General features: G+C 40.1%; 1 protein-coding gene and 1 pseudogene across 2 annotated transcripts; both read right to left on the reverse strand.

The window, feature by feature from the left end:
• Positions 1–528: 528 nt before the first annotated feature.
• On the reverse strand, positions 529–11,186 carry LOC121943713 (annotated as a pseudogene).
• Positions 11,187–11,902: 716 nt separating this feature from the next.
• Positions 11,903–21,308, reverse strand: LOC121943711 (von Willebrand factor A domain-containing protein 5A-like). 2 transcript variants are annotated; one of them, XM_042487302.1, is made up of 19 exons: positions 21,251–21,308; positions 20,645–20,847; positions 20,341–20,563; positions 19,242–19,408; positions 19,023–19,137; positions 18,740–18,888; positions 18,560–18,648; positions 18,323–18,467; positions 17,909–17,988; positions 17,689–17,803; positions 17,392–17,550; positions 17,195–17,298; positions 15,873–16,090; positions 15,374–15,430; positions 14,825–14,884; positions 13,848–13,961; positions 12,947–13,092; positions 12,349–12,472; positions 11,903–12,224 (listed from the first exon to the last, which is right to left on the reverse strand). In XM_042487302.1, exons 1-19 carry the CDS (start codon positions 21,294–21,296, stop codon positions 12,145–12,147), a joined length of 2,394 nt encoding a protein of 797 aa, XP_042343236.1. In that variant the 5' UTR covers positions 21,297–21,308; the 3' UTR covers positions 11,903–12,144. The 2 variants fall into 2 exon arrangements, with proteins under 2 accessions (XP_042343236.1, XP_042343235.1); XM_042487301.1 differs by having other exon boundaries at positions 19,242–19,417.
• Between the last annotated feature and the right edge of the window lie 1,615 nt (positions 21,309–22,923).

Below are 22,923 nucleotides of genomic sequence, written 5' to 3' on the forward strand. Positions count from 1 at the left end.
AAGTAACTGGTGACTGAAGTTATAATTAATTGTAGTGGAGTAAAATTACAATATTTCCCTCTGAAGTGCAGTAGAGTAAAAGTAGAAAGTGGTATGAAATGAAAATACTCAAGTGAAGTACAAGTACTTCAAATTCTTCCCCAAGTATAGTATTTTATGAAATGTATTTTGTTGTATTCCACCACTGCTTACAAGAGAAATGAAAATGTGCAGCCTGAGGGCAAGATGTAAGTTTAAGTGCAGGATTAATTTTGAGACAAAAAAGTCCTTCAGACTCAGCAATAATTTAGCATAACCAACCCTAAATATTACAAAAAGTTAAAAAAAAAAAACAAAAAACAAAAAAAAAACCCCACTATTAAGTCATTCAGTTTTTGAACTTTGTACAATGTGGCAAGAAAAGTATGCTGACAGCTCAATGTGTGATATGTAATTCATTGGATTGCTAAAATGCATGTAAACCTGGTGCCACACGGCATGGTTTTTACTGAACAATGAAGAGAGCAGTCTAAAATAAAACTCTTCTGCTAAGATTTTATAGACTTAGACTTTATTTTTCTTGAGGGGGGACAACAGCAGACAACAGCACACAATACCCACACAGGTGACAACATGTAAACTGTTTAATGGCACAAAGGCATGAACAAACACCACAACAGTAACACAAACAGCGGTGCACACTCAGGCCCATTCAGCAAAGCCTATTACTTAAGGCAACTATGGCAGCGGAGATCAGGCTCTCCCTAGTGGGCCTTTCTGCACCTCACAGCTCAGTACCTGCACCCCAGGGACAGTGAGGTGAGAGGTTGACTGAGTGGGTGAGTGATGTCCTGCTTGATTTAAGAGGCAATGCATACAATGGCTCGGATATTTAACTCTGGGGTTGGGTGTGAAGAGACCAATTATCTTGGCAGTGATGTTGGTTATGTGTGTGAGTTTGGCTGTGTTAAAAAAAAAAATAAAACATGTTAAATACAGGTGGGGCAGTACAGTAAAATGGGCTGAATAATGCTCTGGTACAACAACAGGAGGAGATGGTGGAGCAACATTAAGTTCTTTAAGTTTGTCACTGGTGTTTTGGCTGAAGCTGAGTTTCTTGTCCTGTGTTATGCCGAGTAGGGCAAGGAAGGCTGTGTCATCAGAGTACATGAGGTACTCAAGTTATTTTATTCAAAAAAATATTCAAAAGACCAATAAACATATAAACAAGGGAACACCAAATGAAAACAGAAAACATAACAGAGTGGGATTTAATTGGTACTTGGTAAATAGTGCAGTGTGGTGCAATGTTGATATAGGTTGTAAGTTGGAGTGAATCTGCTTCTGCGCACTGATCGTAAAGATGAAACACTTTAATGAAAATCTCAGAGTCGCAGGGCGTCTTTCTGCACATTGAAACCCAGCAGAGCATTTCCAGCTTCCACACACTCTGTCAAAAATGGTGCTGAAAAAAAAGAATTTAATACACAAAACGAGTCGTCACCAGAGTGAATGTGGACAAAAAGCTCATTTTAACCAGTAAACATTGATAAAAACAACAGATCAGCACTCATTATTCTGGTTGTTACCATTCTGAGCACGGAGCCATGACACAGCCTTCATAGCCAGAAGCAGCCATTCTCCCTGAGCATCCGCCTTGAAACCGTGAAGCCAGATCAGAGCCAGAATGGTGGCCCACACTTCCTGGTTTACCTGAATTAACAAAATCAAAGAAAAACATTTGCATACTTTGATGTGGTCAAAACCTTGAATAAACAGGTGGTTAGAAATACCGCAGGAAGAAATCATGCGCAGTTTCTCATTCTGGTTGTGTTTTATTTGGATGTTACTCCAGTTTATAAAGAACACAGCAGCTGAGATTCCCATTGGTGTTATTGCAGTTTGACCACCACCACACTGTTGGCTACACCAAGGTATGAATGGATGTCGTAAATCACAAAAAAAATCCTCAATTTATGCTGCTCATTTCTATAGATTGTTTATATCTTAGCTCGCTATTTTATAATTGTACGTACTATAAAGACTTGGTTTTGGTTGGTCTCGCTTTTTTTTGTATTATTCCGTGGAGTATTTGACAATTTTGTATCTTTTGTACAGAGTGCTTCATTAAATCATTATCCAAGTATCATCATAATAAACCATGCCATGAAATCTGCTTTAAATTTTCCCCATTAACACTATGTTACTGTTTTTGACAGTGACTCACTCCTGATGGTTTTTTGTCCTCCACCTCCCCGCTGGTCTTTCCCAGTGTATCAGCCAGAGCTGGATCCAGCACCCAGCAGCCAGACGCCTTCTGAAGGGAGACCAGCTGCAGCAGAGGGTCTATCCTGAGGTCTTCATCCATCTGAGCAACAGGCCCTGAGGAAAATACTTAGAGCATACAGTTTGAAACAACTCATCCTTGCAAGTTTTTTTTTGAATGAAGGTTATCAAATTCTGAAATTCTGAAAGAAAATGATGACAGAAGCATTCACTGCCAGAATTTTTTGCATTTTCAGATTCATTTTTGGATCAGTTTTCAAACCAGAAAAAAATGCCTAATCACTTGTTCAGATCTAAAGATAGTGTACTGCAAACAAGTTTAAGATGAGTTAAAAGTGGATTAACATAGCTTGCATGAAATCACGTTATTGGAAACCACTTAGTTCAGTATTCATTCTTAGCTACTTTGCCAGTCAAGAAACTATTTCCAGATGACAGACATGTGAAGTGTCACAAGATGTCTTGGGATGCAGAGAGAATTTTTTGCTATATACTTCAATTTAAAAAACACTGAGAAGCCCACAAAAACATCACAAAGTCTTCTACTGGGTCTAATGAACAGCATTGGTACAGATAGTCTCAGCAAGAGAAAGACACGGATACAAACGCGTTATGGGCAACTACATCAGGAGGTGCACATGTTGGTGGCAGAAATTGTCCTAGCTTACAATTATTCTTTAGAAAGCATCATCATTAGTATGTATAGAAAAAGTCATCATGTTGTCAAGTCTATAATGTGTGTATAACATTGAAGCAAAACAGGTACATACTTTGTGTTATGCCCGCCCTTCCGCAAGCAGCATAATCTTCATAATCGTCTTCCCAATCTGTTTTCCCAGAAATAAAAAAGCAACGTTAATATGGCAAAATCATGCCAAAAATATTCTGATTACTCTACATAAGTCAATGCTAAATCTGGTTACCCTGAGCTACTTTCTGTCTTACCCTGGTTTACTTCATCTGTACACTCCCATGACCCTGAAAAGATTCAACAGGCTCACACTGTCAGTCTGAAGTGAAAGAAACCCAAGAAAGCGCAGTGCTGGGTTGGAAGATGTTTGAGTGAGCAGCTGATAACTCTCTCCTGCCTACATGAAAACCACGACACAGGAGATGGAGGGAGAGATGCTGTGCTGCTGCATGAGGAAGAGCCTCTGCACCGCAAGTTGCAAAAAAAAGGTCTGACTTTAAGTCATTGGCCTAGCGATTCTGCATGCCTCTGACCTGCCTGATTTGTCTGATTCCCAGATTTATTTGCCAACCTTCTGTCCCCAGCTTTTAGATCTTTTTTCCACGTCATTGACATTATTGACATTACCGTCTGATGATAACACTACAGTGTGAGTGTTCCTGTCTGCTTACCTGTGATTTCCTGCGGTCCAGAGACTTTTTATCATGTCACCACTTGTGCGACTATGAGTGTGTCCTGTGAGTGCTTACCTGCTGGCTTCTTGACCCTCCGCCTGGTCTCGGCCTACCCTCTGCCCATTCCCTACGAGATCATCTGCTTGAACTGTGTGCTTACCGTGTTCTGGATCTTTGGCCTCCACAGCTACATCCCCTGCCTGCTTCTACACATATACAACTGTCTGTTAACAAACTGAACTGTGTGTGTCCAGGCTAATGTCACTGCCCACTTAACTGCTTCTAAAGCCAGTTCGACCTCCCCGATCAGAGACTCTAGAGAAGCTTTGCTTGAATGTTGAACTACTATGTACCGTTTACCTGCTCTGCCCTGTATCTGCCAAGTGGTGACATTACATGTCATTACAAACTGTTCCTGGACACCTGTGTGCTGTACTTTGGTCCCACACAACCTGTTACACTCCATCTCTCTTTCACACAAAAACCAACAGTCATAGCAACACATTACGGTTAAATCATATGGATGTTGTTGCCCGAAGCATTATGATTCATCGTAGTTCTAAATATAGCCTGATTAAATGAACATGACACAATGTGCTTAAAAATGTTGTCTTTCTGCCACACGTATGCAAATGCACCATGCATTAAATCAAGGCTTTCACCGCTGCTTGGTAGATGAGGACACAGCCTAGACTATGAAAGCCTGCCTACTCACTAACACATGTTATTAGCTTGGCTCATTTCTCCTTCATACCTTGGTAGACCGTGGCTGTTCAACAGTGTTACAGTACATGAATGCCTGGTAACACTGGTAACACATACCATTTCACCATCAGTACCAGATGTTAACTGCATCAGACACCTCAACTTGAGCTATTTTAACACAACACAGGTACTTAAGTCACCACCAAACTTTCTCATCAAAGATCTAAAAGTTTACTCAACCAACCAAAATAATACCCGGGAGGTAACAAGTGGTGCATCAGAGACCTCCCAGGATAAGATCTCCTAATATCCAGGAGGTAACCTTCCCTCTGTCACAAAACTAGATATGCACACTGTGATTGAAGTGTACAAGTTTTCTGCTATTTAATTTTTTTCTTGGAAAAAACAAACAAAAAAACACTCACTGGGTGTTGAAATTGTGTACAGTTTCTGAAAGCATTTTTTTTTGTAAGCACAACAATAAAGAATGATCCTGAATTGTTCTCATTCCCATTCATCTTTTTACTTACATGACACCTGTAGTCCACAGGATTTCAGAGTAGAGTGTGACATGCAATAGGATACATGGAGATCTAAAACAGAAAAGAGCACGAGGTCAAGACACCAGCAATACAGTAAACAAAAAACAGAAGTGAACTATTGGTTTCTGCACTTATTAAACACATGAACCATACTGGGCCTTTTGGTTAAATAGTCCTTAATTATGATGAACACCTGCAGCGCAGTTAATTCTTCTCAGCAGTCTGCTCAGCACAGAGCTGCTCTCCAGACCTTAAACCAACGTCTGCGGTCATCCTTACGAAGTGAGATGTCATCCAATGCAACTGTATGTCTCTTTAATGTGGGATGATGGCATTTATAAAAAAAAAGTCACACATCAAGGCAATGCTCTGTTGTTTGAGGGAGCGCTCAATAAATCTGAGCAGCACAAGGATTCTGCTGAGAGACCTGGGTAACTGTATATGCTACCTATGCCCAGGACTAGACATTATGTACTATATGTCATTTGCGCAGTGTATTTCTAATACTGTATAGAAATGCACAGATATGTGATAAAAATCCCATTTAGCTTTCATACTTACCCTGAGCATGTAAGGACATTGGAGCACACCTAAGCATAGGCATACTTCAAAAGTAAGCCCTAGGAACACCACAGGCCAACTAGTGATTTAAAAAAGTTTTGAAATATTGAGATATTTCAAAAATATGCTTTACAAATTATTGATGATTTCATTAATGTTAAAACCATAGACTGTAAATAAAGATATATACAGTCTATGGTGAAAACAATGCATCATCATGCTTCTTTAAATTGTAATGTATGGTCAATATCTCTTAATAAAGGGTGACTTTTGTTTTTTATTTTTCTTGGAAACACTTACTGGCTGTTGGAACATTTCTGCGTACCAGAGGTCCTTGAATTGCCTTGCCATCAACTTTGTTGACAGCAATGAAAGCAGTGAAGACACTGCTCACTCCTGATTGGACACTGAGCCCCACCACCTTCTTCTTCACTCCTCCATCTTGCTTTCCTCTGTGCTCTTCCTCCTCCATCTCCAGCGAGCGAATCAGAGTCCGAGCAGCCAACCTGTGCACTGTTAATCTGCAAGTAGGAGACAGGAGGGGAAACGGTGGAATTTCCCTTCCACTGGTATGAATGTTAAATAGTGATCTATGTCTCTTCAATCTTGTACAAAGTCTATAACAACATAACACAACCTTTCAGTATTTGGGAATTAATGGTAAATTAAACATTGTTATTTTGACATCCAAGCTTCAAGCTAAATGCTAATATCTGCATGCTGACATGCACAGCTTCTGTTGTGTTTGACCAAAACCTGATTTACCCAGTGCCCTTTGCAGGTTTGAGACTGAAGTGGAGCTGGTTGTGAGACGGATGACCTGCCAGGTTGTACTTCACTGTCACACAGCCCTCTTGTGAGGCCCTCCTGAAGATTCTTGAAATATGATGGCTCTAGAGAGAAGGTGAATTCTGCTGTGTCCTGAATCTCTTTTGACATTAAACTTTAAAAACAATTTATGTATTTTGTTTATATTCAACTGGGAGAGTACTGGTAGACACTCTCTCTTGGTAAGTTACTTCCTTTGTGTTTATATGAAGAATCCGAAAGGTAATAGATGGTGCTGTTCCTACCTTTACAGTAAGTTGTGCATAAATCAGTGACCTCTGACCATGGAAAAGTGCTGTGACTGGTGGAGAGAGGACAGTGACAGAGACTCCAACTGGCACGTTCCACTTGACTGAGATGCTTTCCACAGCTGATTGCAGAGCTAATTGTAGGGACTGCATCACCTGATGAGAAAAAACAGTTCACAGCAGGAAATGCTGCCATGCAGTTTTATGCCTCTTTGCACAAGTCAAATTGCGCTTACAGTTTACATCCATGTCTATGAAAACATGGATGCTTCACACACATCTTACCCCCGGCAGCACACTAGATCTATACAATCAGTACAGTCTCAAGGTGAGCCCCCTGGGTTAAGTTATGGCCAAAAACACAAAAACATGTTTTATAAGGTAACTGTGACCTTGACCTTTGACATTCAACCACTGGATTCTAATCATTTTATATCATGAGTCAATGTGGACGTTTATGTCAAATTTGAGGAAAACTCCTTCAGGCCATCTTTAGATATTGTCTTTCATGAAAAAGAGACAGATTCAAGGTCACATTGACCTTGACCTTTGACCAACAAAATCTCATATTTTCATCCTTGCGTCCACTTAAATGTTTGTGCCAAATTTGAAAGAATTCCCTCTAGGTATTCTTATCACAGGGACCTTAACCTTTGACAACCAAAATATAAAAAGCTCATAATGAATGTTTATGTTAAATTTTAACAAATCCCCTCGTGATTTTCTTGAGATAACACATTCATAAGATTGTGCTGGATGGATGGACGGAGGAAAACCTGAAAACATAATACCTCGGCTATCAAAGGGAAATGTTTTTTCTTCTTAATTCATCTATTACCACAATTCTGTTTTTCTTTTTACGTTGTTTAATTTGACAGGTTATTATGTTGTCTGTCTTACTTTGGGCTGCATCCTCTCTTCCCCCTGTAATGAACTGAGCGTGACCTCTTCCTTCCTTGGCCAAACCGTTGATAAGAGCAGAGCTGGCCCCTTCCCCAATCCCAAAGGAGAAACACCTGAAATACAGTACTTTTCTTTAAATTTAAAAAGAATTAGAACATGGTGCATATTCTGGCTATTTATTGGGTGGTTGTTGCAGTTTCACCTGTGGGAACCTGAATTCTTCTTCACCAGATTGATGACTTCTTTGGTGTTCCCCACCTCTCCGTCAGTAAAGACAAATAGCTAAGGAGGAGAGTTTACAAATCACTCAAAGTTGCATTACAGCCAGAACACACAGCGTGTGTTGAGTCATCACATTGTTCTCTGGGAGCGGCGTTATAGTGCTGTTTCAGTAAAATAAGTGGTTTTAAAGGTAAAGTGGAAATAACAATGTGTGGTAAGAATGAACCTAAAACAAAAAAAAAAAAAACACCTGCTAGTTCAGGAATGAATATGTTAAGTCAAAAAACAGAATAGTAGGAGGTTCTGAGGAGTGGTAGCATTGTGTGTTGTGTGTGTGTGTGTGTGTGTGTGTGTGTGTGTGTGTGTGTGTGTGCGCGTGTGTGTGTACGTGTGTGTGTGTTACTTGTCTAGGTTGATTGGGAATGCAGGACTGGCTGAAAATATGTTCCAGGGGCCTCAGGATCTCTGTTCCTCCCAGATTAGCCGTCATTTGCTCAACTTGTTTCAGAGCCTTTTCCATGGTCTCTTGGCTGTACTCCACACTCTTACTGCCACCCATGAACACATACACATACAAGCGTGGGCTCGAAAATAAGGAACAATTGTTTTTTGGACTGACTGACATGAAGGAGTGACTTACGGGAAGATGTGTTCATGGCTAGACCCAAAACTGTAGATGTTGAAATAGCAGCCCACTGGTAAGCTCTTCAACAGGAGCAGCAGAGTGTCCTTCAAGGAAAATAAAAAAAGATAATAAAGGCTGCTGTTTAAGAGTGACAATCTGAATACTTTTATAAGAGAAAATAGCACATTATAAATACCTTGGCACTCTTCATACGTGCCCCTGACATACTTCCAGATCGATCCAGTAAGAACACAAACTCTCCACATGAGGCGACTGAAGACATCACAGACTGAGGAAACTCTGGGTACAGGCTCAGCATCACCACTGGATCACCCATCAGAGTGCCTGCAACACAGAGGAGAGACAGAAAAACGACCACAAATATAACTTAACATTTAATAAAACGTGTAACTCCTCCATTTGATGATGAAGGGAATTAACTTCTTTGCAACGTAAAACCTTCACTATTTGCACTCACCAGGCTTGGCAGAGGCCTGTCCCGCCTCCACCACAGCAGTGGGCTGGTGGGCGTCTTTGTAATAAATCAGCAGTTCAACATCTCTGTCAAACTTGTGTCCTGCAGCCAATTTGACCTGTAATTCACAAAACACACTCATCAATACATATAAATTTGTATATATCTTGTTCTCAGTATTGAGGAGCAATGACACACAGCAGACAAATCAACACTGTACCCACCGTGGCCTGAGTTTGCTCTGTGTTGAGGTACTGGAGAGGCTCCAGGGAACAGTTGGACTCTACTTTAGAGACTGGACGAGGAGAGGACACTCGGGCAGAGAAAAGACAGACTGTAGGGCACCAGAGAGGCTGGAACAGAGGTCACCTGGACACTTCCAACTTCACTTCCTGTAAATCAGATCAGACAAATCTAAAATCATACAATCAAATAAACACTGCGCACTGAAATCTACTGGTCCATTAGCAACTCTATACAGGGAGACCAGAAAAAGAAAGGCAAATCTGTCATGTTGATGTTACATGTTACAGTCTACATACATGTTTGTAATCAGTCATTCTTAAGTCCAAGAGGACATTTGCGCCAAACTTGAGGAAACTCAAAATGTTTATGTTTCAGTTCTGCTTTTTTCATTGTTTCTTGATTGTAATTTTAATGCTGTATGGCTCTTTCTACTTTCTACTGATATCATCAAACAAAAGAAGCACACAACCATGCCTGTTTTATGGTCAGGCCTCAGTTGTTGAAAGGTGAAAGACCATTAACAGTAGCTGTAAATGTACTGTAATGCAGCCTGATACACCATTTACAGTAAACTATTGGTCATGTTAATATTGCAGTAAAAGCCTTTTGTGTGGACATGTTGTGTGCACTGGGCTAAAAATGTTGGCTTGTTTTCTCTTACCCTGAGGCTGGTAGCGAGGGTTAAGCACAGCAGGCAGACAAAACCTGAGCCCGTCATCAGCCTGCACAGCCAGCTCAGTGACGTACTCCAGCCTGATGGAGGCACTCTCTCCTGGAGGCAGACTGCCCACACTCAGAGAGAATATATCTGGACTCTGCTCACTCTCTCCACCAACAGGAAGGCCTGCTGACCGGAGCTCAGTGCATCATCATACTCCTCACGAGCCTGGAGTACAGTTGATACACATGTGAGCATCATTTAGTGTGTTTTTAGGCTTGATTGTGAGTTTTTACAGCCCAGCTCACCTTCTGTTTCTCCTTCACCTCAGCTACAATCTCTTTCTGTCCAATCTTTGCACTAAAATGACAGACAGCAGCATCTCCAGGCAGAGGGAAGACAAAAACTGCCTCTACTGGTTTGTCCTCCTTGTTCTCATAGTTCAGAGCGGAAACCACTGTAGCCACATGGTCTCTCACCTCCACCTCCACCTCGATGCTCTTCAGAGGAACTGACACAAAAACAGGAGTAAACACAATGAACACATTCTGTGTGACATTTTTCTCTCCCATTGTTGCCTTTTAGGTACACAAGAGGTGAATCAAGATAATCAAAGAGTGTCTCTGTCTCACAGTGTGCAAAGCAGGATGCAATTATGTGCAATTATGTGCATTATGTGCATATGCAACTAAAATAAGCTTTTTGCATTTGAGGTTTACATGAGTACAGAAAAGGTTATGGAGGAAATCAGATGTTTTTGACAGTTTGTTTTCTGACAACTCTTCACCTGGTTCCTTCTGGGAGGTTAGCAGACCACAGCAGTTCACCATTTTACCTGCACAACCGTCAACAAGGGCGTTAGAGGACTTTGTCTTTGGACTCATTTTCTCATAAATGTAACAAAAACACAACACAACCTTGATGGTTATAAGTTATATGCTAGAACCACTGGACTGAACGGTACAGAAAACTGTCAAAAAGAAAAAAAAAAAAAAAAAGATCCCAGCAATACTAATACTAATACTAATACTAACGAAATATAGATGATATTATATGTATGTAGTTAAAAAGCATTGTGTTATGTCACCCTCTAGAGTTATTTTTTTTTTCAATCCATATCTTTCCTATAATCATCTACTTTATCACTTTATACTTAAATTCACTCAAATAACTCAACTGTTATTTTGGTTTTAGATATAAATATATATTATATTATATATATATATATATATATACACATACACACACACACACACACACACACACACACACACATATATATATTACCGGAGATAACAGACAAAAATACATGTCTTTTGAAGATAATCTCCCTCGTCAAATTTTCAAGTTACCACCACCACTAAAGTCCATATGCAAAATAATCCACCAGTTATTAATTCGGTTTGCGTGCTGTTTCTGTCATCAGGTTTGCCTCTGCTAACTATTTTATTTAAACAAACACATAGCATCAGCATTAGTGCCTACCTCTGAGGATAGATGAGTCCGGTGCAGTTTAACTGCTGCTCTCTCCAGTAAATAGCCTTTGTGAAGATCACTTCTTGGTTTCTGAGCAACAAATATGCAATCTCATCGACGTAAAAGTGCGTCATGCTTGCCGGGTACGATGGATTCTTTTCCGAGGATGCGCCAGCCGGGTGGAGCTGTGATTTTCAATTACAGTGCTTTTTTATATTAGAAAACAAAGCTCTGATTCCTGTTTCATTACAAAATGCATCTGAAGAGCTACAAGACCGTAAAACTGAAATCACAACTCACAAAAAAACCCTACATCCTCTGCTAAAATGCACAAAATTCCTATTCATAATGTGTCCTGAAACCCACACAAAGTTACAGTGCAATTCTTTCTCTGCTCCTCGTTCTCCCTTTTTGCAAACAAACACACTCACAAACACCTGTTTTTTTAAAATAATACTATAATATAACTTGCCTATGTCCTTGCATAACAGATAAATACTGTGTAGCCAGACAGCAAGATGTTAGAACATGCCCCTGGTTCAGAGGCTATTTAGTAGTAATCATCATTAAACACAACAAAAGTTAAACATGGTTAAATACTTGTAATAATAAATATCATGGTTTCAACAGATTTTGCACAGGGTGGCAAAAAATGTCTGCTGACAGCTCACTGATTTGTGTTTGAGTGGTAAAGTGTATGTAAATATGGTGTCTGAACAATAGAACAGAAAATTAAGCCCTTGATGATTTTGTTAATTTTTATTTGTATTTTTTAGACACAAATTTAACAATAAAGTTTAAATTTACTTAATTCACTTTTAAAACATTAAAATATTAATATAGGTGCAAATTAAAAGGGGAAACACTGCATGGAAATGGAAAACTTTGAAGAATGGGATCTTATTGTCACTAGGCAGACTGTATGGTGCCATGTTGATAAAGTAAAGGTTGTAAGAAGGAATTAATTTGCTTCTGTGCACCAGCGCTAAAGAGAAAAAACTTCCATCAAAATCTCAGTTCCAGTTCTAGAGTCCCAGAGCGTCTTTCTGCACGTTGAAGCCCAACAGTGCATTTCCAGCTTCCACACACTCTGTCACACATGGTGCTGAAAAAAAAACAAAACCCACACAAAAAAAGTCATCAGCAGAGTGTATGTGGGCACACAGCTGATTTTAACCAGTAAACACTGATAAAAACAACAGATCAGCTATTCTTATTGTGGTTATTACCATTCTGAGCACGGAGCCATGACCCAGCCTTCATAGCCAGAAGCTCCCACTCATCCTGAGCATCCTTCTTGAAACCATGAAGCCAGATCAGAGCCAGAATGGTGGCCCACACTTCCTGGTTCACCTTTTTCACCAAAATCAAAAAATGAAACATGAAAGAGGAATGGCAGGGGAAATTCACACAAATAACAAAGAGAAAAAAAGAAGATGTTGCTGGGTGGTTTTGAACAATCGTACTTCCTAACAACTTCATAATAAATTAAGACACTTGAACCTTTAAAACATGAACTTTTCTTCTGATATGCAAATGCATTTTGCAGCCGGGTGGGTAAGATATAATACCAGACAGTGGTGCCAACTCAGTTGGTGCTTGGGGGCCTGAATACCATGAGGTTTCCCAATTGCTTCATGCAGTGATTTTTATTTGGTTTTCGATTTGTTTTGGATTGTTTTAAGTCAATTTTATTTATTTATCTAATTATTTATGTTGATTTAGCTAACCCCAACTTTATTTTACTCTCTCTGTCTTGTTTTAAACCATGTCATAAAACCTCTTTTAAAGTAAGTCGCATTATGATTATTATTGACAATAACCCACCGATTCAGGCTTTGGCTTTTTCACTTCCTCACTGGTCTTTCCCAGTACAGCAGCCAAATCCGCATTCAGCTCCCAGCTGCCAGACGCCTTCTGGAGGGAGACCAGCTGCAGCAAAGGGTCTCTGGGTGGCTGCTCGGGCAAAGACTCTGCAAGGACATATCCCGAGAGGAAAATCAAAGTGTCAAAGATGGAATAATTTTGGTGGATTGTTGTACTGGTCTGACCTAATGGTGACACACAAAATTGGGATTTGCACTGATGGTGACTTTATGATAACTTCATCCCTAGTTTTAAAAATCAGGATTTTGATTGGTCATTTTTTAACTTACAACTGTATAGCCTATTAGTCAGCATGCTTACATGCACAGTTAAGTCAAGCTACAGTTCTTGTTTGACGAGGCCATTTTACTGGACTACTGTCCTTGTTACAGTATACAAGCACTGGGGAAAAATCGATTTATTGTCACAAGTATGTCTGACTCCGCAACAGATGGAGACAACATGCCCCTTTTCAGCTATTTGCTATAAACCGAATCACAATGTTAATGAACAATAACTTCGGAGGAGAAAACCATCAGGTTACGTACATAACCAAACAGTGCTGAGCAAATATTAATACATGAAGTGGAGAAAATATTCAAATATAGTGTACACTTAAATTGATAGATAGAAAGCATACATCATTGCTTGTTTTTAATTGTTTTGTAAGGTGTCTATAGATAAAATGCATAATAATAATAATTATTATTATTATTATTCTTATTATACACCCACTCTGGCACTATACCCTGAAACAACACTCATGTCCATCACTGAAATGCAGTGTTTCATCTCTGTGCTCTTTTAAGGAAATTGAGCCAATAATTAAAAGTATGACTGTGCATGTACTATTGGCTCTTACTTGACTGTTTTTCTGGTTGCTGCAGGGAGCATGGTTGGAGCATGGTAGCTTTGCTTCCTATTTTAGCACGTAGATTCTTCAAACCAGAGAAGGCACCCTTTGCACTCTTAGGCCCTGTTTAGAGAAGAGAGTAAAAACACATCTTGATAAGGATGAGCTTCTATGCTGCAGAACTCACTGGTTGACCAAAAACATTCTTCTTATTATTATTATTTCTATCATAAAAAATAATTAGTCCTTTTGGTTAAATATTCCTTCATCATGATGAACACCCACAGTGTAGTTAATTCTTCTCAGCAGTTTGCTCAGCACAGAGCTGTGCAGATATTCAAAATGCAGTTGTAGACATGTTTCATAATAAACCCATTTCCATCAACAGCTAACCAGTAGAGATGGTAGAGAGCTTTAAGCATGTCGGCATCACCCTGGACAACAAACTGAGCCTTGACCAACACAATAGATATCCAGAGGACTCTGCCATGTGGAAACCTAAAGCTCTCGCAGTCAAACCCCAACTCCTGCTCTGTCTGTATTCCAGCCTTATTGAACCCATTCTCCTGTGCTGTGTCACCAACTATTTCATCATACTTGCCCTCATCAATAGAAACAAGCTCCTGAAAATCACTTACATATCTTCTTGAACAACTGGGCTCCCCACTCCCAACCTTGTCAGCCCTCAGAGCCACTGCCGCCACTCACAGAGCACTGGCCACGCCACACATAGGACTGCCACATCCCTCCATCCATGCCTCACCCCGCAAAAAATCTCACTTCAGCAGGAGTTTTACGTCCTCACCCATAACTGTCTTTTATAGCCTGGGTACACTGTAACAGACTTGTGTTGCATTTTTGTGATATTCTTGCTTATTCATACCCCGTGTCTAATTGTGTACAGTTTCTGAAAGCATTTTTTTTGTAAGCATGACAATAAAGAATGAACCTGAATTGTTCTCACTCTCATTCGTTTTTTTACTTACTTTTCTTTGCACAATTGGACATTAGAGCAGGCTCTGGCATTTCACAGCATGCTTGAAGATCTTAAATAGAAAAATGCATGAGGTCAAGAAACCAGCAATACAGTAAACAAAAACAAGTGAGCTATTGGTTTCTGCACTTATTAAACACATGAACCACACTGGGCCTTTTGGTTAAATAGTCCTTAATTATGTTAATTCTTCTCAGCAGTCTGCTCAGCACAGAGCTGCTCTCCAGACCTTAAACCAGCGTCTGCGGTCATCCTTACGAAGTGAGATGTCATCCAATGCAACTGTATGTCTCTTTAATGTGGGATGATGGCATTTATAAAAAAAATCCCACATTAAAGCAATGCTCTGTTGTTTGAGGGAGCACTCAATAAATCTGAGCAGCACAAGGATTCTGTGAGAGAACTGGGTAACTGTATATGCTACCTATGCCCAGGACTAGACATTATGTACTATATGTCATTTGCGCAGTGTTTATCTAAATACTGCATTTATAGAAATGCAAAGATATGACATTAAATCCCATTTAGCTTTTATACTTACCCAAACTCACCAAATGACACATAGCTGTAGGCGCAGACATACCACAGAACCTCATCACTTCAAAAAAAAAGAAAAAAAAAAAGACGATGAGGTCACTTGAGAAAACAAAAAATATCAACCAAACTAAACAGGTGTCTGAGCTTAATACAAACTCTCAATTAGTCGTTTAAAAAAGTTTTGAAATATTCAAATTTTTCAAAAATTCAGAATATCTCAAAAGTCAAACATTTTACACATAAACACAAGCATGACAACATGTGATCAGATGACACGCAAAAACATATTGTGAGCAAAAAAGAAATGCCTACCCTTCAGCTACAAGATCAAATGCAGTTGACAGTGATATACAAATGATGGTTAAATGGTTAAAACCATAGACTGTAAGGAAAGAGATAAACACTCAATGGTTAAAACAATTGTGCTTTTTTACAGTGTAATTAGTCAGTATCTCTTAATAAAGGGTAACTTTTATTTTTTATTTTTTCTTGGAAACACTTACTGGGTGTTGGAACATTTCTGCGCACCAAAGGTCCTTGAATTGCCTCACCATCACCTTTGTTGACAGCGATGAAGGCAGTGAAGACACTGCTCACTCCTGATTGGACACTGAGCTCCACCACTTTCTTCTTCACTTCATCTTGCTCTCCTCTGTGCTCTTCCTGCTCCATCTCCAGGGAGCGGATCAAAGTCCGAGCAGCCAACCTGTGCACTGTTAATCTGCAGGAGGGAGGAGTACGCATATCAGCACACAGAGTTGCCATAATGCTACTGTTTTTTAGGTATCTTATGTCTATACCAGCATATCAATGTCAGAGTCAGAGATGCCATATAACTTAATCTGCATGTCAGTGAAGATCATCCATAGTAAACTCACGCAGACACACAAAAACTGTAATGGCCTGAGCTGTGCAAAACCCTATCAGCCAGGTGAGTGGTTGAGACGAGCTCCAAATTTTTAAACTTTCAAATGAACTGCTATAAGTATTCAGAGATTTAAAGTTACCATAGCAAGTTTGATTCCTCAGGGAAAGAAAAAATACTTTGCACCGTCAAGCGGCAACCTTCAGGAGTGAAAAATGAGGCAGTTCATGTAATTGCCACTTGAGGCTGGTACGAAAATGGCTTGGGTCTCTATATCAAATTTCCCCATACATGACAATGTACAGGGGGGTCTGTTTTTTATATTACATACCAGTTTACATTTTATTAGTTTTTATAGTCCACAAAACACTGCTTGAGTTTCACAGGGAAAAGGTGTTGCACTCATCTCCCAAACAATTGAAGCAAATGGTAACCAGGATTTAAATGCTAATAAAATACATAATAAAACTAAATAATCTCTCCATACTGCTTGTCCAAAGTAATACAAGTATCCTGAAGCCCTGACGTGCCAAGTTTTTTAAAGGCCTGTAGCTTTAAATCCTAGTGTGGGAGTCATGTTCACGCATGCACGCTCACACAATAACAATAAGAGCTGGTCGAATCTGCATGTGTTAACATGCTGCCTGGAAGCCACACACACACAATACACACACAAAGCTTCAAATACAAAAAATGGACATGCAGCTTGCTGCAAACTCCACAAGATTCTCTAAAAAAAAAAAAGGTTCAAAGTCTTGTCTTCTGTACTTCTTCTTCTGTATTTTTTGACAAAATGATACATTTAAAGCCATTCTTTGCAATACAATGTATAAGTGTAATATTCTTTAAATAGATAGTATCAGTATTATTTTATTTTCTCTAAATGATCAATTTAAACTCAACATTTGTACAGTCAGGGCTCAATGCATAACAGTGCTGTCTGACCAAAACCTGATTTACCCAGTGTCCTCTGCAGGTGTGAGACTGAAGCGTAGCTGGTTCTGAGAGGGATGACCTGCCAGGCTGTACTTAACCGTCACACAGCCCTCTGCTGCCTCTGAGCTCTGAGAAAGCATGACAGTGTTGGAAATATTACTAAATGCTGAAAAAACATCAGATCAGACAGGTTTTTCACTATGAGGTGGTGACGCTCCTACCTGTCCAGTGAGCTGGGCATAAACCAGTGACCTTTGACCATGAAAAAGTGCTGTGATTGGTGGAGAGAGGACAGTGACAGAGACTTCCTTTGGCACATCCCAGTCAACTGAGATGTCCACCACAGCTGGTTGCAGAGCGAATCGCAGCGATTGCATCACCTAATGAGTAAAAACAGTTTACAAAAAGTTTGGCACTGGGATTTTAATGAATGTATTATTTGGTTACATTTATAACCATATCTTCTGTTCAAAAGGCAATTTTTATGAAAATTGTATGTAATGACTGTGATTTCCTACTTTTGGCTGCATCCTGTCTTTTTCTGTGATGAACTGAGCGTGACCTCCTCCTTCCTTGGCCAACCCGTTGATAAGAGCAGAGCTGGCCCCTTCCCCGATCCCAAAAGAGAAACACCTGAAAAAACAGCAGTTTTATTTAAATACACAAAGAATTGAGACATGGGATGTGTTCTGGCAATTTTGCAGGTGGTTGTTGCCTTTTGTGTTTTTGTGGTTTCACCTGTGAGAACCTGAATTCTTCTTCACCAGATTGATGACTTCTTTGGTGTTCCCCACCTCTCCGTCAGTAAAGACAAATAGCTAAGGAGGAGAGTTTACAAATCACTCAAAGTTGCATTACAGCCAGAACACGCAGCGTGTCTTGAGTCATCAAATTGTTCTCTGGGAGTTATAGTGCTGTTTCAATAATATAAGTGGTTTTAAAGGTAAAGTGGAAAGAACAAGGTGTGGTTAGAATGAACCTAAAACAAACAAACGCCTGCTAGTTCAGGAATGAACATGTTAAGTCAAAAAATAGAATAGTAGGTTCTGAGGAGTGGTAGTGTGTGTGTGTGTGTGTGTGTGTGTGTGTGTGCGTGTGTGTGTGTGTGTGTGTGTGTGTGCGCATGTGTGTGTGTACGTGTGTGTGTGTTACTTGTCTAGGTTGATTGGGAATGCAGGACTGGCTGAAAATATGTTCCAGGGGCCTCAGGATCTCTGTTCCTCCCAGATTAGCCGTCATTTGCTCAACTTGTTTCAGAGCCTTTTCCATGGTCTCTTGGCTGTACTCCACACTCTTACTGCCACCCATGAACACATACACATACAAGCGTGGGCTTGAAAATAAGGAACAATTGTTTTTTGGACTGACTGACATGAAGGAGTGACTTACGGGAAGATGTGTTCATGGCTAGACCCAAAACTGTAGATGTTGAAATAGCAGCCCACTGGTAAGCTCTTCAACAGGAGCAGCAGAGTGTCCTTCAAGGAAAATAAAAAAAGATAATAAAGGCTGCTGTTTAAGAGTGACAATCTGAATACTTTTATAAGAGAAATAGCACATTATAACTACCTTGGCACTCTTCATACGTGCCCCTGACATACTTCCAGATCGATCCAGTAAGAACACAAACTCTCCACATGAGGCGACTGAAGACATCACAGACTGAGGAAACTCTGGGTACAGGCTCAGCATCACCACTGGATCACCCATCAGAGTGCCTGCAACACAGAGGAGAGACAGAAAAACGACCACAAATATAACTTAACATTTAATAAAATGTGTAACTCCTCCATTTGATGATGAAGGGAATTAACTTCTTTGCAACTTAAAACCTTCACTAATTTGCACTCACCAGGCTTGGCAGAGGCCTGTCCTGCCTCCACCACAGCAGTGGGCTGGTGGGCGTCTTTGTAATAAATCAGTAGCTCAACATCTCTGTCAAACTTGTGTTCTGCAGCCAATTTGACCTGTAATTCACAAAACACTCATCAATACACATAAATTTGTATATATCTTGTTCTTAGTGTTGAGGAGCAATGACACACAGCAGACACATGAACATTGTACCCACCGTGGCCTGAGTTTGCTCTGTGTTGAGGTACTGGAGAGGCTCCAGGGAACAGTTGGACTCTACTTTAGAGACTGGACGAGGAGAGGACACTCGGGCAGAGAAAGACAGACTGTAGGGCACCAGAGAGGCTGGAACAGAGGTCACCTGGACACTGCCACCTTCACTTCCTCCACTCCCTGTGAACAAATTAGAAATGCTATTAACAGAGAATTTCAGAGGTCAGACACTTGACCCCCACAGCTGCATTTCTTTATCTTGATCTCAGTAATAACCTTAGGGACCAAAAGAAAAGAATCTTCTCTCACTCGTAAATGCATGCAAAATAACCTTACTTGGTAAACATATTATGTCTTCCTGGAGGACTGTCGTGGTTAAGTACCAGCCTCAGACATCTTCATAATCTATAGACAGCATACACTGTACACCCTGTACGTTCAAACCGGAGTTCTTCTTCAGCCATATGAATCATCAGCTCACACTGTTTTTTCTCATCGGCTATATTCTGGAGTACCTTGGTAGGAGAGCAGTTACAACACACACACACCACATAATCATGATGTTGCTGACTGGATTTGAGCCGGCGATCTTAATCACGTCAGATTGTCCAATAAAAAGGTGAAAATGCCAAAAAAAAATCTTAAAGCATTGTTAGATTACATTTAAGCATAGCAGTTTGAGACTCTTTCCATAATCCTTGTAGGAGGCACTCAAGCCACAAGTGGGGGGTTTAGTTATTTTTTTTTTAAATCACATGTACACAATACCTAATAACCAGGGCCATCTTTATTATTTACATGTTTTTAAACCATGGAGAGGCTGCTAAAGTAAAAAGGTAGCAAGTGTAAAAGTTGGACAACAGGGGGACTGAAGAAAATATAGAGTCAGTGTCAACACTTAACTTCCACTTCAGCCCTCTTTAAACTACAGAAGTTAACAAAAATGTATTAAAGTGTGGATCAGACTTTGTAAAAAGCAGCTCTTGCAGGGCAGGTGCTCCATTGTCACAGGGTGTGTCACAGTTGCAATAAACCCCTCTGTAAAGAAGGGTGTGGTGTCCTCAAAGCTGAATCTTAAAGACTCCTGGAGAAGCTTTTCTTACCCTGAGGCTGGTAGCGAGGGTTAAGCACAGCAGGCAGACAAAACCTGAGCCCGTCATCAGCCTGCACAGCCAGCTCAGTGACGTACTCCAGCCTGATGGAGGCGCTCTCTCCTGGAGGCAGACTGCCCACACTCAGAGAGAATATATCTGGACTCTGCTCACTCTCCTCCAACAGGAAGGCCTGCTGACCGGAGCTCAGTGCATCATCATACTCCTCACGAGCCTGGAGTACAGTTGATACACATGTGAGCATCATTTAGTGTGTTTTTAGACTTAATTGTGAGTTTTTTACCGCCCAGCTCACCTTCTGTTTCTCCTTCACCTCTGCTACAATCTCTTTCTGTCCAATCTTTGCACTAAAATGACAGACAGCAGCATCTCCAGGCAGAGGGAAGACAAAAACTGCCTCTACTGGTTTGTCCTCCTTGTTCTCATAGTTCAGAGTGGAGACCACTGTAGCCACATGGTCTCTCACCTCCACCTCCACCTCGATGCTCTTCAGAGGAACTGACACAAAAACAGAAGTAACATTTTGAACACAGGCCGTGTGAAAACATTTTATTTATGATTTTATCTTTCTGCATTGTCGTTAAATTTTAAAGAGGTTTGGAAAAGCCCCATCCTGCCACCATACGTCCCAAACACACACTTGTGCATGGACAAATATTAGCACACAGCCAATAAATCAGAACCCACAGTCTTATTTAACATGTACAGAAATCTACAGGAAACTAAAGGAAAACAAAAAAAGAGAGAGAATTAAGAAAAAACAAGCTAATGCGGCTGAACAATGAATATAGGAGGTGTGTGTAAGATTCTGTGGTTATGAGTAAAGTTAGGAAATCCATCTTTTGCATGAGTTAAGCATATTTTACATATTATAGACTTATAGCCTTTAACAGTTAAATACCTGGCTCCTTGTTGGCAGTGATCAGACCACAGCAGTTCACCATCATGCTTTTATAACAGGTCACACACTTTTCAGGAAGTTATTACTGTAATTATAAAGGTCAAATTAAAGTCTTTAAAAAGGCACAGCAAAGCAACCATAGCACATAATAAATAAACAATGCAAACACAGTTTAATTTCCTAAAAACAATCCTTTCATACAAGTCTCATTAGTTACAGACAATGTGATTGTTCCTATTCAGATGTTCATCTGCATTTCAGAGAAATGCAATGAAAATTTGTACAAAAATACTGTACGTCAGTGAAAGATGGAAATGACAACTTATATATCACATGCAAACAATACCAAACAATTTGTAGCCTTTATGTTATTCACATTAACCCGTTCAGATCCGCCGTCTATTTGAATGCATATTTTTTTCCTAGGTTGTCTAAATCCATGATGACTGTCAAACAACTGTACCCAAATGCACAGACTGTGAACTGCAGTGGAGCCTCACCCCCCCTTTTTTAACAAGCATAGTCAGCATCAGTTTATCATTCATATACTTAATACACACAATTTGTGTTCAAACAGCTTTTTAAGTAAATACCTGGTGTTATATCCCTGAGCCTATACATGTCAAAGATCATAAGAAAAAAATGCTGCTTTTATTCAGGATTTTTCAAAAACTATCTGTCCATCAGAAAATGAACAGGAGAAATACGGCTTATAAAGGGAGATACTGTTCAGATTTGAATTTCTAATGATGCAATCAGCTTTTATTGTATCTTATTACAAGGCATACCTCAAATAGTGATATTTTGAGTCACAATGATAAAAATGAATATAAACCTGCAGGAGCTGAATGATATCATCAGCAGCAACCCCATAAAACTTTCATAGTTGCTGGTGATTTTAATCAACTCATCCTTCAACTCCTAAGATGTGGCGATCAAGTACAAATATAATTTCAATTTTAAAAAGTTTAGAAAATGGCTAATATACCAAGCTTGAGGCCTTACCCTGTACCTTGTTCCTGTGGGTTTGTTTATTTGTAAAGAGGACTGTAAAAAAGGCTGTAAAAAATGCAGTCATCAAACGTTGTCTCTAACTTAAATTACAATCATGAAAACAGTACAGCAACTGCCTACCTGTGAGAAGGGAGCGCACTCTGCGCTGGAGGTGTCCGGAGAGGAATAAGAACACTGACACTCAGGCCACGCCTACACGTTATTCACCTGACAGGTGAGGTTTTTCCGTCACTTGCTCTGTGACCTACCTAACACCTAACACCTCCACCCAGTCTTCACTGGGGAATGCTGCTCGGCATGAAACTCACACGTACAGCTGAGGAGGAGCTGCGTTTCCGGTCCTTTCCTTTCTGGCCTGATCAATCATCAATCAAAACAAATCAAAGCAAAACAAAACAAAAACGAGTCGGTCTCGGTTTTTGTAAGCGTTATAAACAACCACTGCGTGTTTGCTTGCTTTCTTCTTCAGCTGATCAGTTTCATAAACAGTGAAACCGAAACAAGAATTAATTCAGTTTTGACGTCTCTGCTCTCCGCGCGTGCGCAGTACCATCTGCATGCGCTGTAAGCCTCGCGTGAGCACAAGTGTATGGAGATTTAAAGAAAAAGTTTACCAAGCATGTTTTTAATTTAAAAAATGACGGTAGAATTTGACTCTT

This window comes from Plectropomus leopardus, chromosome 5 (genome assembly GCF_008729295.1).
Source record: "Plectropomus leopardus isolate mb chromosome 5, YSFRI_Pleo_2.0, whole genome shotgun sequence".
NCBI lineage: Eukaryota > Metazoa > Chordata > Actinopteri > Perciformes > Serranidae > Plectropomus > Plectropomus leopardus.